General features: G+C 35.7%; 1 protein-coding gene across 1 annotated transcript; it reads right to left on the reverse strand.

Moving 5' to 3' along the window:
• Positions 1 to 20: 20 nt before the first annotated feature.
• LOC105838862 (fasciculation and elongation protein zeta-2) lies at positions 21 to 10731 on the reverse strand. The gene is made up of 9 exons (XM_012684755.3): positions 10299 to 10731; positions 8551 to 8806; positions 2161 to 2283; positions 1810 to 1966; positions 1626 to 1734; positions 1275 to 1537; positions 1042 to 1117; positions 900 to 965; positions 21 to 739 (listed from the first exon to the last, which is right to left on the reverse strand). The coding sequence occupies exons 1-9, from the start codon at positions 10402 to 10404 to the stop codon at positions 723 to 725; spliced, it is 1173 nt and encodes a 390-aa protein (XP_012540209.1). The 5' UTR covers positions 10405 to 10731; the 3' UTR covers positions 21 to 722.
• Between the last annotated feature and the right edge of the window lie 5437 nt (positions 10732 to 16168).

The raw sequence follows: 16168 nt of genomic DNA on the forward strand, positions 1-16168 counted from the left end.
CAATTAAATTGACAAAAAAATTACATCTGAGAGAGCAATGAGGTCGTACAATTTATTTTTTTACTTTAACAAACACAGTGTTCCGAGCCTTTGCGCATTGCGTGAGAACAATTACATTATCGTATGGTGGGGGCAAGTGATTTAACTGACCGTCACTGCAAAATTTTCACTCTGAGTTGATATATCGGTGAATGAAATATCTCTAGATACTAATTAGCATTACAACAATGTACACTAATTTGAATTCCTTAAATAGATATCGATCTACACAAGTAGCATTTTGTGAGATCCTAGATAAGGAGCTCTGTGCTGTCTTTGCGTTGACTCTGCATGAAAGCTTTCCCTCGGGATTCTTATGTACAAGAAAAAATACAAAACTGAATTGATATGAGTCATGGTACAATATAAATATGAAAATCGTAAGAAAATGACATGATTTACGCGAGTCAATAATATGTTACGCGAGTTATTAAAAATATACTTATGATACCTTAAGCAAGTAATATACATATCGTAATAATATATAAATTAAGACTAGATAGAATATCGAAGACCTTATCTACTTCTACAGCCAATATAATAATCGAGTGTGACTGAAGTACAACTTATAAACTAGTTACGCAATAACATGCGGCACAATGACGGCTGAAAGCGTACTGGCAAGAAGAAGAGAGCACATGGTATTTTGTTGACATTTGTTTTTCTTTTCCACATATTCTGTTTTAAGTCGGGCATAACACTGAAATTAGAATGACAGCTTTATATTTTTTAAGTCATTGACAATTGGCAATGCTTTTTGATCATTTTCTGTAACTTTTTTGAGTTAAAAAATTATTAATATTCTTACTGTGTGTTAATATAGTAAATTTAATTAAAAATTGAATTAAATATTCAATTACCTTTGAGTATATAATCCGTTAGCAAAGTGGGTACTGTCGGGCTGTCCTCGCTAATGGCTTTTAATACTGTAAATAAATATGTTGTTAATATATATGTTCAATTAGAGATATATAAAATTATAATTTATAATTAAACACTTACTTTTGATAAGTACTTGCAAGGCTTGATTGTCTGGGGGACCACTATCTGTATGATATGGAATAACGGTTGTCAGGTACTGTAATAATAATAAGAATTATATATGTCGTTTTTTATCTTGTTCTAAATTGTTCAATTAACTTATTGGAAATTGTTCTTTATTGAAAATTTAATTTTCTGTACAAGTATTTGTAATTTAACAGCTGATATTATGCAAATGTACAACTCAACGTTACCTTCGGTTCCTGCAAAGACCTATGTTGTGGCAATGGACTGGTACCATTCTGCATTTGATTTCTCTTCTTTGTAACGTGATGTTGCCTACGCCGATTTTGCACAGCCAACAGTAAAGAAATAAACTGATTTTTGAGTTCTTTTTCATATTCTAGTTCATCTCGAAGCGCAAGTTCAGCAATCAGTGTTTCGCTCAAAGCTGCAACCAAGGATTCCATTTCTCCGAAAAGTTCAGTCAGTTGGCTGGAGGAAAGTTGCTTCAGTTCTAAAAATACAACGGTTTTTTTATTTAAAAAATTAATTTATCTGTATATTATGTTTAACACGAATAACTTTAATATTTTAAAACATACTCTTCTCGTGAAGTGGTGATCCAAGTACTTCTCTACTTCTTTCTAAAGCCTCATCGCTGTCCAATAAAGAATCCTCTGAATCCGGTGATCTTTCCATTGAAGGACTTTCCTGACAACGATAAGATACAGAGTCATTAATTTTGTCACTATCCAACAAGGATACTTTATTGTGCCGAGATTATACCTGCATTATGTCATCTATCTCACGGAGAACTTCTTCGGCGGTTTTCAGCGGCTCTTCCGGACTGTGAGTATCGGTACTGCTGGATAAGATTAAAGCATGCATATCCAAATCTGTAGCAACTGCCTCGTCTTCGCTACTCAAATCCTCTAGTTCAGGTCTACAGCGAACAAAAATCCAAAAGTTGAATTTACAAGCGCTAAGGCCGATGTGAAGAAGCAAAGTTATGTAGTCTATCATAGTAGTCATTTAGAAAAATTTTAATTTTCAAAACGCATAGTAAACTCTGCAAAATAAACTTTCGAATAATTGTAACAAATAATTTAATGCACAAGAAACGAAAAATGTATCTACCTTTCTGTTGAAGCGGGTGCTTCGTTCAAATTCAAAGCGGGCATATGCATTTTTCGCGCGTAGGACTTACTCCAGTCGATAGGTAATATATTCCCGAAAGTTCCAGTGATCGTCCACCACATCCTGCAAAAAAATTTAATGACTTATAAACATATAATGTATAATTGTGAGGCGCAAAGAATCTCTTGGTGTTTGCTAAGAGTCATGCAATAGCTTAATCTTATACTTATGTCACTTATATTTATATAAAATAACTTTTCACAGATTACTCATACTTCTAATCCACATCATTCTTCAGTTGAGGTAACTAAATTTATATGTCACAGATTTTTGGGGGGTTCGTCTACATGGAATTTTTATGATTTCAATTTTTATTTGAAAATCTTTAAAGCCTGCAGGACGTTAATTTTCTCATGACAAAATCAATTTTAGATAATTTTTTTTAAATGCGTGCAAGAGAAGAGATTGTCTTCCATTGCTTTAATAGGGGCTTGCATGCTTTTAATCATTTTACCAGCATTGAAGTAACGAGATTATTTTAAAACAATTCTTCAAAACAATCTTCATAATTTCTAATCTCTTCTCTCTCTACATATACTTATATACAGTGAATAAAGAAAGCATATGCTTATAAAAATATCACAATAGTTTCCGGCGTTCATCCTAAAGGTTAATGAGAACATATGACAAAGATATTGAATAATTTTAGCGTGAAGGACGATTTACGAGATATTACAAGAGCATGACGTGTAATACGCGATCAATAAATGCAGATGTTCCTACGAGAATGATATAATGCCACAATATTATTGAGTCGTGCCATCGTATGTTGTTCCACAATGTAGAAACACGCATTTGGAACATCCTATATATAGCTGAGAGAGACAAGTTCTTCACTCGAGAGTCTTCCTCTTTTAATATACCGCGTGTGTTTATATAATTTATATAATATCCGTGAGCAGTTTCATATTTGGGACGCATTTAGGACACCCTCTATGGTGATGAGAGCGACAGACTTTCTAGGACGCCGCGTGAATCATTGCAGGCTGTGGGCGTTTCCTGCGTTACGCATTGTACGTATACTGCATAGATAAGACATTTAATCATGTGCAAACAAAACGTAAGTCAACGACGTTACGACGATAACGTGCCGTTTTCTAAAGGAAGTGATTTTTTATGCGAGAAGAACGGCCAGACCGCCGTAACGAAGGCTCCCCGCAGTGCGAATTTGCGAACAATGTATTTCGTGGGAGCCGAGCAGCAAAAACGGCATTCAGTCTGTAATATCCTTCAATCGGCTATTAATTTCTTTTTCTTCTTCTGCCTTCAATATATTCTTCCGCAGAAAGACACTCTGCCGATGGGTGACAAAAGCCATATGCTTTATTTACAAGTCATAACAAGAAAGCTCTCTCTCTCTCTCTCTTAAAATATCTCTGTTTTGCTAACTTGAAATATTCGCGTTTACTTATCACGAATCTTTTGCCTCGTATTTGTTTTTCAAATAAGTAAACGATAAGAAGGTTAAAATTTATTATTTTTCCATCAATCAACATTTTTCAGAAAGTCCGTCAGTTTTTACATATAAATTTCTCAAATTCCAAACATGTAAATATATTAATTGAAAATTTCTTGTATTTCTCTCTTCTTGTAAAATTGTATGAAGAAATGTTACAGTTCAAGTGAATTAGAGTGATTAAAATTTATATTATGTATTATATATGCTGAGAATGTGAGATATTTCGAGCTAAGCATTTATTTTGTTCAAAATTCGCATGTATGTGTATTTTGTTTGCATTTGTGAAAATAAAAAAACGACTGCAACGGATGCCAGAGAGAGTCAACGCATTGATCGGCCATTTGATGCCGTGGGTTAATAAATCGAGGTCAACTCAGTCCACTTGAGTCCCTGATTAATGTAAAGTGGCTTTATCTCCAGCGCACACGTTGTTCGCATCGAAAAGGCCAGACATTTTATACCATACGGTACGTACAAAGCCTTCGCCAAGCTAATTTAGCTTTTTAATTTCCAAGCGCTTGTGTAAAAATCACAAGCGAGTAGGAAAGGATAAAGGGAAGCTTAGCGATTGTAAAATTAGTTTAATCTTGAAAAATTGGAATTTCGCAATTTTGCACAAACAATCCTATTGATCCTTCTAAATTCGTTTGCTTCCCGCAAAATGTGTGAGAATCATGAGAGAAGGCAAGAGAAGTTATTTAATTAAATTATAAATTTTTTCTTAATTAAAATCGGACAAATTCTTTTATAGCCTCCGCGTGTATAAATTTACCCCCGTAGCACCCCGTAGATGTGACCGTCGCCAACTGAGGCGCGTGCGCGCCAATATTGACGTTCGCTCTCTGTTTGGAGGGTGGTGTAGCTCGATACGAACGAAGGAGCAAAACAGAGATTAAATTTTCACGTCATGCGTTTTCGTCAGTATCAAAACACTCATGAGACATGGTATCAATAAAGGAAATGACTTATTTTCGTGTCCATCTATCGAGCTATACAACTCCAACACAAGTCATTTGATACTAAAATTGAACAAAAAAAAAAAAAAGTAAATTTTGTAAACGTAATATATTTCCAGAAAAAAATATATTAATAGATAAGACTCTGTATACGGATGTAAAACTGTTGAACGCCAAACTGATCAACTTAATTTTTTACGAATTTCAGTACCCGGCGATTACATAACTTGTAGCTTTGTCAGTTTCCATTATTTCTTACTTATAGAAATACAGAGAAATTGATTTGGATTCTGAGAAGCTGCTACATCGGTCGCACGCAACGATGATGTGTATTACGCCCGAATAATCAAAGGGAATAAACGTGTATTAATTCTACGTTCGAGGCGCGTTTCCGGCGCGGCCGGGTACTTGGGCGTTACGTTTAGCCTCGCGCTAGAAAGTGCGGCTCAAAAATTACATAGAAACTGCATTTAAACGCGTTGGATCGCGACGAACGGCGTAATAGGTAACGCACGGCAACGCGGAGAATGCAAGCGCTTCAAAAATGCGCGTGCACTCGCATCGCTACCGCGGCTTTGTCGCAATCGCAATCAGGTCGATGGCCTTATTAGTCACCGGAATGGAGAGAACGTGCCATTTGAATGTCACCCTCGCCGAACGCCCTTCTGTAACGCCGTACGTAAATCGATCAGTGCCATTTGAGTCGCTCGTCCCACAAAAACCACGAATCGTAGAAGGCAAATTACTTAAGGAGAGGGAGCTGAGAGAAGAGTAAGAAAAACCTGTATGCCAGTGTCATGTTTGTTATTAGAGCGGCTCTTTTCTCATTTACCTCTTTAATCTCCTCACAAAATTCTTGTAAGCTGCGCGCGATATTTTTCTTTTTGAAGCGGATCTCCTACACAACTTGTGATCATAATAAATGTCTGAACGGCTACATTCTCCAAATTTTACAGTTTTAAGACAAATGCGACTTTTTCACATCAACAGAGATATATAAAAACAAATTTAATCCATTATCTCGCACTTGCAAAGGATGCGAATAAGCAATTAACGAACCGATCGAAAATCGCGCAGTGCCTAGCTCCGTACAATGGCGGATGATGAGGCGAATGATCCAATGTAATTTTAACAGCCCTGTGCGTGGTTGCGCGCGGAAGAAGAGACAATTTCGCGCTTCGTTGAATTTCACCTGCTGCGCTCGGTTATGCTCGTTAGAACGTGCAGCCTTGCCTTGTCCGCGAGCGCGTGTTGCGACTGTAATTTACACTCTGCGACTAAAATATTTGCCGGGATTGTCTATCGTAGCGTGAAGCCTCGACCCTTTCCCGCTTAGAAATCCGTAAAGATGATCATAAGCACCGAAATGCTGTTCAATATATTATATTTAATGTCAATTTTATTTATTTATTTATTCTCGAAAAATTTTGTTAACATCCCAAAACTGATAAGATGTCAATTTAACATACGGAACCGAAGGAATTTTGGAAAGTGACTGTTTGCCTTTTCGCTTGAATCAAGAATTACGTCGTATCTTGTGTGAATCAACTCAAACTTACGTTTACGACGTAGTTTGAATCATGCCTGCGTCAACATGTCTCGCCGGAGATGTGCGTCAAGGTTGCCTTAAAAGATTTCGCTGTACTTCGCTACATGAATTCGTTGCGCATAGCGTAGCTGATAAGAAAAAGGCTGATAAAAAAACGATTCATGTCAAATGTGAAATGCTACTGTTGCATGTATATTACTATGAAAAAAAAGAAATTAGTTATTAAGTTACACGTATCAAATTTTTCTTCAATTCTACAATGTATATGTATATATATATATATATATATATATATATATATATAGGATGTCCCTGAACATGTTGGTCAACGCTCGTAAAAAGGTAGAAGGAATCGAGATGAACATAAAAGTCCAATATTGTCTTTGATTAAGTCTTGAGTTAGGTCCACCAATATCGAGGTATTAATTTTTCAAATTATGCGAATGAAAGCGTGCCGAGGGAAGAGCTCGATCCGCTCGAGCTATAACGCGGAAGAAAAGATCTATCGTGAATGTACGATAAGCTTTCATTAATTTATTGTTCTCAATTACGATAGAAATTAATTAGATTTTTGCAGATCCCATACGCTAATATCTCGATTATTAGTGGACCTAACCCAAGACAATATTGGACTTTTATGTTCATCTCAATCCCTTCTATCTTTTTACGATCGTTGACCAACATATTCAGGGACACCCTATATATATAAAACCAAGAATGCCAAAAATAGCAGATCCATGTCTTGAATTTATTTAAGCGTTATTAGTTTCATTTCTACTTTCATAACTCGTAATACTCATATCTCTTTTTTTAATACAAAATTAATAAATCTACATGCTACGGGCAGAAAAGAAATAGCGTCAGTCAAAATGATATTTTATGTCACTAGGAAACGTTCATACGAATCGTACAAATGAGATGCACTTTTTTGGTGTGGAGCGGACGCTGCGGCTACTTCGGAGAGAAAGCTGACGCTCGCCGTAAACATCATGTAGAGAGTATTAACGGTGTCGACACACTTCTTCTGTTGAGAAATCGATTACTATCGAGGGTTACTATCGTAGCGAATATGAGAAGTTTAATTTTTGTTCGTTTTTTAAAAATACGTTTGCTTCAAATAATAAGATCAAATTGTTACATTGACGTTCAATTAACATAGACTTTCCATTTTTATTAAAAAATGATCACGCAAGACAACGTTTTTGACAATTTTTTCCATTCAACATGAGCCTTTCAACCAGGATTACTTCACTGACATAGATGAGCAGCGAAATCGTCCACCTAATTGGGTTGCACTGTGCTGCAGCAGTGCATTAAACGGAGCATTAAGTGAAATTGCTGACGCGCTTTAAGGAAAGAGAAGAGCAAGAAGAGAGAACGAGAGAGAGCGAGCGTGAGGTCGTCGGCGAGGAATGATCAAGATGAAAGATAGATTACTGGACCACGTTCTACTCTCCGGATGGATGGGAATACTCCCCGTTATTACGCGTTACGTATCACGTGCTGTTATGCGACGAGCAAACGGATTAACGGTAATGCGATAAGTGATTATATCCGTCGTGGCAATCGTCACTTTTGAAAAACAAGGCTACAGGAGAGCGAACCGCAAAACGTAAACGTCGATTTTAATACGCGCGCGTTTACCCGATCATTTTCAGGCGTGCGTGTACTCGAGGCTTGTCGTTGACACGTCCCGATTTATTTTCCACAGATACGCGGTGAAACCGGTATGAATCCGTAAACTGAGCTCTCGTTATGCGAACCGAAAAATCGCACGGTCGCACGCACGAGAGAGTTCGCGGCTGTTTACGAATACATTTAACTAGGGTTAATTAAAGTAATTGCGTCAATGGGGTCAAACATGCGCGATCCTGAGATAATTTTTAACGATGACGCATAAGCATATATTAAATAATTATTAAAAGCGGGGGGTAAGCATTTACATGTAAAGTAGATTTATATCATGTGTATACAATGTAACTTTTTTTTACGCGCGCAATGTTATTCACGCAAACAATATAATCTGCATTAGTTCATAGAAGATTCAAATTTAATCAAATGTAGTGTAAATTGTATGTCGTTTTTATCTTTAATATTGTATATTTCTATTTTATTAACAATCTTATTGTTCAATCGCTTTTTTCCATATTATTATCTAATTTGCAATAATTTACATTGTACAGTCTACACAAAAAAGTTTTGTGTAAACAATACGTAATTCATGGACGTAATAAAAGTAATATTACCAGATTATTTCATATGTAATATCAAGTACTTATTAAACGAGGTGCGATAATAATCTCGTCTCGTTCAATAAGTGCTTGAAATCATTAAGATAATTATCAATTATGTGATGAATGACTTACTGGCATTCATTCATGATCTCCTCTTGCGTTCGCACCTGCACCGGAGCCAACGATTCCACATCAGTGCCGTAATCGCGGAAGCAAGACGTGATCTTCTCGTCGAAGGTGTTTACGAGATCCTCGAGGCTGCCGCTGAACGGACTGAATGTCCCTTCCTGGAGGATGTCGGTGCCGTTTTCGTGTGTCGTAGGCGGCTCGTTGGCGTTATTACAATTCTCGCCGAAACTCGCGTCCAGGCTGGCGTCCAATAATTGTTCTGGGGAATCAAGGGAACGAGTAGTAAGAGATACAGATACGCCTGACGGTGGGGGAGACAAGGGAACGGTACATCTCTTAATTACATAAATTCGAGAATGTTACTACAAATCATCTCTCGAAGAAATTTCCTATGCCTATCAGCATTTTTAAGAGATTTAAATATATTTTCTTTTAGCTATAAATGATCGACGATGTCGGTTTTTTTTCTTCCGATTTAACCCTCGACACGCTACAACTTGATATTGACGAAACACAAAGATGAACCGAGGTCGCGACGACTGGCGACACGATATCGAGCGTTATCGAGACGCGACGCCGCTCGTTGTCGCTCCAATAAGAGCGTACCTAACTCATCCCTCTCAGTAATATATACTCTCGTCCGAATCTACGACGCAGATAACTTAAGGTCTTCAAAAGATCTGCGAGATGACTTTTAATTCGCACACATTTGAAAACATCGCGTCTTATCGCGTTATGCAATTAAATTGCATGGTTAACAGATGAACATAAAGCACACTGCGGACGTTGATCAAAAGACTCGGCAGATCGCTTATTATTTTCTCAGAGACACAAGATCTCTACGATCTGAAAAGGCACGGAGAGGGTCGGTTATTATCGCGGCGAGAATTAATGGCCTTCGCGTGGAATTGGCGGCAGGGGATCGTGGGTGTCTACGAGGGAAAATACGTCGCACTCGAACGTATTCGCGAGCATTTCTCGAGTGTGAATTCGAAGAAATCCTACCGTAAAGTTAGAGGAACCGGCCGAACGCGACCGAACGACAAAAATAAATTCGGAGAGCGAGATCGTCGTCTCGGGCCAAGTCGAGTAAATCTGGCTTTTTCGTTTTCCCAGTCATTCTGGGCTAGTGTCGTCGAGCAGGTAGAACATTTTTTTTTCCGGGGCGTATCGAGCGCGGGCGTTGCGAGAGCGCCCTGCGAAAGAAGACCGATCGGGGAACCCCGCGCCGCGGGGACGCCCTGCGAGACTCGCAGGTAACACCTGTCGATCCCCCCCCCCCCCCCCGAGGAAGAAACGCAGGTATTTTTTTCTCGGTACTTTTAATCCATTCGTGGCGCGAGAGATCGATTTATCGGAATGAAAAATTCGGGTCGCGCGCGGCACCTCGTACAGAATTACATCACCGATATTATTCCTCGGTGATTTAACGTTTCCATGAATTTCCATGAAAATTTCAGCGGTCTGCGGTAAAGTGTGCAAAATAGGATCGCGCAATGCCTTACGTCATTTGGCGTGGGAATAACAGCTCGAGGGCCTACGTTAGTCTCCGATCTCGGTTCGTCGTTAATTTGACAAAATTTCGGTGGAAGCACTCGCGTGCCCCGGACAACGGCGACGAACAGGAACGGCCAAACGCGCCGCGAGAGAGAGAGAGAGAGAGAGAGAGAGAGAGAGAGAGAGAGGGAGAGATGCCACGCTCCGGGCGTACACGTCGGGGTAAATAAGGAGCGGTATGTTGTATTTCGCACCTGTCAGGAGGTTCATGTTTTTCAGGCTGGCGGTGTCCTCCTCCTCGAAGCGCGCGAGGGGTGCCTCGAACTTCAACTCGGCGATCTTACCTGCCATGTCCCTCATTATTGAACGTGGGGGAGTAAACCGACGGGCGAATTCGGGATATATGTATGTATGTGTGTGTGCGTGCGTGTGTCTCTCGTTTTCGCAGGGCCGGGAAGGACGCGCGCGTTCACCGCCCGCGTTTAGCCGACGAGATCGCGAGAGAGTCGGGGCCGAGACGACGTTGACGACGCGATCGAAACATGTGCAGCGAAGATACGACAACGACGCGCGTATACGCACACTAAACACACAGGCACACCACGCGCGCGCGCGCGCGCCCTCGCGCGCGTTTACGCACACGCGTCGCCGCTTGGAACGTGCAGTGCACGCGATAACCCCCCTGTCGACACGGGCTAACCGACTCCGAGCGACTGACTGCGACCAACTGCGACTGACGGCACTGACGCGAATTGAAGGTTGGAGGGGAGCTCCGTGCTCCGTGCTCCTCTTCGCTGCTCCTCGACGGTCACGGTGGTGGCGGATGGCGGTGAGATGGTGGCGCGACGGTGGCGCGGGCTACGTTTTGTAGCAGTAGTGGGAAGAAGATGATCGCCGGTCGTCATAGCAACCGCTGGCTGAGCGCGCCGATGCCAATGCCGATGTCACGATTCATCTCTCTCCACCAGGGCCGGCCCTACCGTTCGAAGCGGGACTCACTTTCACTGTATATGTATGTACTCGCACACACACCTCTATGGACACCTTTTTGCTCCATTCGCATTTTCCTTGCGCTAGGTAATTTTTTCCTTTTTATTTCCAACGTTTAGATACGTTTGTTGGTATACGTTTGTTTTATTTCAGATGCACAAAATGCTGGACAACGTAAGTATTACGGATAGACTTCATTTTGTTAGCGGCAATACTTGTTATTTTTTTTACCGTAGGCTTCGTAGAACTCCCATCCGATCCTGATCTCTCTTCGTATCGTGCCACTTTTATTATATTTGGCTAGTATTCATAATTTGATCTCCAATAAATTGTCTTAAGTTTATCTTAAAAATACTGTATTATTATTTTTTTTATTACCTAGCATTTAAAGATGAACTTAAAGGGATCTTGGAGTGTCTTTGAAATTTGATCAAGGTCGATAATGTAGAGTCATTCGTGCACATCATTATTGAGATTTTATTTGTATTTTTTTTTTATAGATTTAGAAATTCTTTTCCAGAATTAAAGTACACATATTAATATCAATTTATGAATTGGATTTTATGTTGAAAACAAAAAAAAATTTTTTCATATTGCTCTACTCACCGACTCTTTACGCGTATATAACCAAAATTTTCGTTTTTTATTTTCCAATTTGCGGAATGCGAATCTTTTTTTGCTTCTAATTTTATTTATTCTAATTGCACGATATTGTTCCTGAAAGTTTTTTTTAGGGGCAACGGGACCATTTTACACATATAAACTGTAGATTTTTCGTATAAAGCAAATATTGTCATTAGGTGACTAATAAATAACAATTTTAATTTATCAGAACAAATTGTACGTCGCCCTTTTCATTTTTGTGCGTATTTTAATCGAGACAAACTTAAATATAAAATCAAATTATAAATATAATTCTTTGATATTAAAATAATATTAACTGTTTTGCACCCATACAAGACAAAATGAAAAAAATAATAATTAACCTGGAAAAAAATGTTTCATATAAAAACATATATAAATATATATAAAATATGTCCATTTATATTAGTCTTCTTTCTTTTGCAAAATTTCTGATATTAAAAAATAATAGTCATACTGAAAAGACAGAAACTAATTTAAGAAATAATTTTTGCATGGTTCTTTTAAAAAAGTTGAGTATGAAAAATTATATAATATTCTGAAATACATATGATTATATATGGACAATTTTTCATACTTAGCTTTTTTAAAAGATGCAATGTAAAAATGATTTTTTAAATTAGTTTCTATTTTTTCAGTATGACTATTATTTTTTAATATCAAACAGAAATTTTACAAAAGAAAGAAGACTAATATAAACATATATGGACATATTATATATATTTATGTATATTTTTATATGAAACATTTTTTCTCGGGAACATAAAGCAGATAAATAAATATTTTATTATAACTAAATGTTTTCTTATAAAGAATATTTTTTTCATAAAACTTGACGCTGTCAAACTTTCCGTCTCTCTCTCTCTCTCTCTCTCTCTCTCTCTCTTTCTCTCTCTCTCTCTCTCTCTCTCTTTCTCTCTAGTACGTATGCAGTTTAGACTGGAATTTATTGTTTATAACAAATCTAAAACACAATAATTAACACGGAAGATAAAAATAAAATAGAAAAGTTTATTACAATGTTACTTTTATTTGTTCATTTTCATGTGTATTAATATTACATTTACGTTAATATAAATTATAAAATTAGATTAAAATCGCTTAAAAAATATTTTTTATACAAATCATGAAAAGATAAATTTATATTACAAGTTTTTATTTTATTTTGCTTGTTTTTTAATGTAAGAAACAATTATATATATGATTATGTTTTGAATTTTTATCGACTAATATAATTTTAGAAAATGCTTGTTCATATATTTTAAATATAGATAATAGTACTAAATAAGACAAATAACAACATGTAATTATATTAATGTATGTTGGATCAAATTATGTTTGCATTTAATTTTAAGTATGCATAATATATATTTTCATATACATTTCAAAAACATTATAATATAAAATGTAAATTAATATTGTGCGTGTGTGTGTGTGTGTGTGTGTATGTGTGTATCTGGCACATAAAAATATATAAGCTATATTAAAATAAAGCGATTATGCTTTTATTGGAGAGAGTTTCAAGACAATCTAAGTATTTTTTTATTGTGCAAAATGTGAATAAAAAAATATATATTTTTAAGACATTTCAGATTTTCTAAATATAAGAGCAGTTTATTCTTCTGTATATAAAAGATCTTAGCTTCTATTCTAATTTTTTGTAAAAATACTTTATAGGTACTAGCGAGGTATTTTTCAAGCAGCATCTCGCAAGTTTAAAGTTTTTTTTTGCAATAATTTCTTAATCGTTCTTCCTAGGATTTAATTAAGGTAACATATAGATGCTTGTTAGCATTAAAAGATATTAAATTGCACTTGCTCAGTGGGTAAAAGCTCGACAATACAGTCACACGTATGCAATAGCTATAATGAGCTGATCTTATCAATTTCAATTCGTTAAAAAAAATAAAATTTATGAAAGTTATGAATTACTAACTGCAAAAGTTAAAACTGGTATTATTTGGTTTTCCTCGTCTACTTTCTGCAAATTATAATTTATATGTAAAGTATGATATCTTTATTAATAATTGATTAACACGTTTAACTAAAATAAATAAGAAATTAGATTAGAGATGATCAGTTTTATATTTTGTAGTTGGCAATAAATTTAATTAGTTGATTTTAAGTTAATCAAAGTTAATAAGATTATGGATAATACATCTTTAAAAAAAATCAACAGATATAATCATTGCCAAGTTCCCTACATTTCCATGTATTGGTATATTTATCATTCGATAATAAGTAACACTTTTTTTCTATAGAATCTAAATCTATAGAAGATGTGGGCGAGTTATTTAATTCAATATACATACCAATATATGGAATATATTCTAATTGTTAATTGATTTACAGACAACATATATTAAAAGTTAAATAAACAAAAAACTAACTTGATTAAAAGTTATGTTAAGATTAAATTAATTTAAGTTAAATTAAAAGTTAATTTTAAAAAGTATTGTTTATATATATTAAATAAAAAATTTGTAACTTTTTGAAGTTAGATTATTCAAAAATTATAGTATAAATCATCAAATATATTAACAATAAATTGTAGGAAATTATATGTTTTCGTGTTATAGAAAAAAATGGATTGAATCATGGATTAAGAAAAATTGAGTTGCTATTCAGAAATACAAATAGGTAATTTCGGGGAGACATGATCAGGACGTGAATTTATCAAAGTTATATAGCAATCACACGCGTGCGCGCGCACACGCACGCACACACACACACACACACACACACACACACGCGCGCGCGCGCGCGCACACAAATAATTATTTATAGATTTATAGATATAATTAAATCTCAATTTAAATGTATAATTTATTCTACGCGGCAAAAAAGTATTCCAATGAGCAGCTTTTAATAAATCTCCGCCCATCGAAGTGAACCAATAATATTATGTCAAGTTGTTTCAACGCTGCAAAAAAGTATTCCCTCCATTATAAACTGCATAAAATAGTAGTAAAGCGATTTGCCTACAGCAGAACTTGAAAAAACGCGCGATCTGATTTCCATCCTTGGCAAAGCGATAGTTGTAGATAATCGTATATGTTTCTACATCGCAGAGCGTGCCGAAGTATGGAGGTAGAAGGGAACAGGGTGAGAGGGGAACAAAAAACAAGACCGTTTATCTGGATCATAGAGCGATTTTTTATTATATTTTTTGTATTGCTTCATACAATGTTTATTCCATATTGTTGACGTAAAGCACGTCTTATTTTTTAATATTTCGAGTAATTCGCATACGTAATTATCTAATTACCTAAATAATTTGATGTTTATTCCACCCCAAATCTCGGATTGAATGCTGCAAATCCTGCGTTATCAATTGACCCAACTTCGCGATCTTTCATGGACGATCTGTCATCCATCTTTATCATAACTCGTCGGAGAAAAATTTTTATACTGTAATATGTGAAATGTAACTTTGACGTTATATTTTGTAACTTTGGTGTGTGTGTGTGTGTGTGTGTGTGTGTGTGTGTGTGTGTGTGTGTGTGTGTGTGTGTGTGCGGGCGCGCGTGTGTGGGCGGACTGCGTGCGAATAGAAAGAACAAATGGAAGGATTGTAGTCAACCTTGGCATCACACCTTTTGTAACATAAATCTCTTTGTCACTACCGGACATTTTATGACGCATGAGAATGTACTCTCTATAGGAACCGATTAATCCAATTGCTCAGATTGTTATATTTTTCTCTTTTATATTCATTTTTCTTTAGACAATATTTGTATAATCCGATCTTATATTTAATATTGTTTTAAATATAATACATACTCAAGACGCTACATGATCATTTTGTTGATTTAACGGAAATTTAAGATTGTCTATGACCAAACGAGTCACATGAGACATATATGGCTGTGTCAATAGATTGGAATTGTAATTTTCATTATACCTAATTGAAAAAAATTAAAAGATGCAACATGCATTGAGCAAAATATTATATAAAATTATTTTTATTTTATGTATAGTTATATACATTAAATACATATTAATAACGTTAAATAACTTAATTTTTATGGAATAAAATAAACACTTTTATTTATCATTGTTTTGCTATTATGTTCAACTAATGCAACTTTTAATGCGTTCTCTTAGATAGGAAATAAAATTTATATTCGAAAATATGTAATATTTAAGATATGTTTGAAAATTTGTAATTTATAATGATTGCAATAAATATGCTTTGTGTTTAAAGTATATATTGTAAATTATAATTTTGGTACAATCTAACGAGAAACTTTATTATTAGCTTATTTAATAGCTGATTGTGCACCGAGAGATAAATAATGAAAAGCGAGTTAAAAATGGAGCAAAAAAAAAGAAATATGTATACACATTATGACATTAAATTTTTTATAATTATAATACTCTAATACAGCATACATAGGCATACAGTAATACTTTTTAATTGTTTACAAATGTAAATAATAAGAATGTTTATTACAAATATAAAAGTAAAGATAATCGTTAAATAACTCAA

Source organism: Monomorium pharaonis, chromosome 5 (assembly GCF_013373865.1).
Source record: "Monomorium pharaonis isolate MP-MQ-018 chromosome 5, ASM1337386v2, whole genome shotgun sequence".
Classification (NCBI taxonomy): domain Eukaryota; kingdom Metazoa; phylum Arthropoda; class Insecta; order Hymenoptera; family Formicidae; genus Monomorium; species Monomorium pharaonis.

Bases quoted from the DNA above. Each gene is read 5' to 3' on its own strand.
- LOC105838862 (XM_012684755.3), bottom strand. From the start codon at position 10,404: ATGAGGGACATGGCAGGTAAGATCGCCGAGTTGAAGTTCGAGGCACCC. The intron at 8,807-10,298 runs GTGCGAAATACA...TTGATTCCCCAG, and splicing joins AAACATGAACCTCCTGACAG to AACAATTATTGGACGCCAGC. The intron at 1,118-1,274 runs GTAACGTTGAGT...TTATTATTACAG, and splicing joins GGTCTTTGCAGGAACCGAAG to TACCTGACAACCGTTATTCC.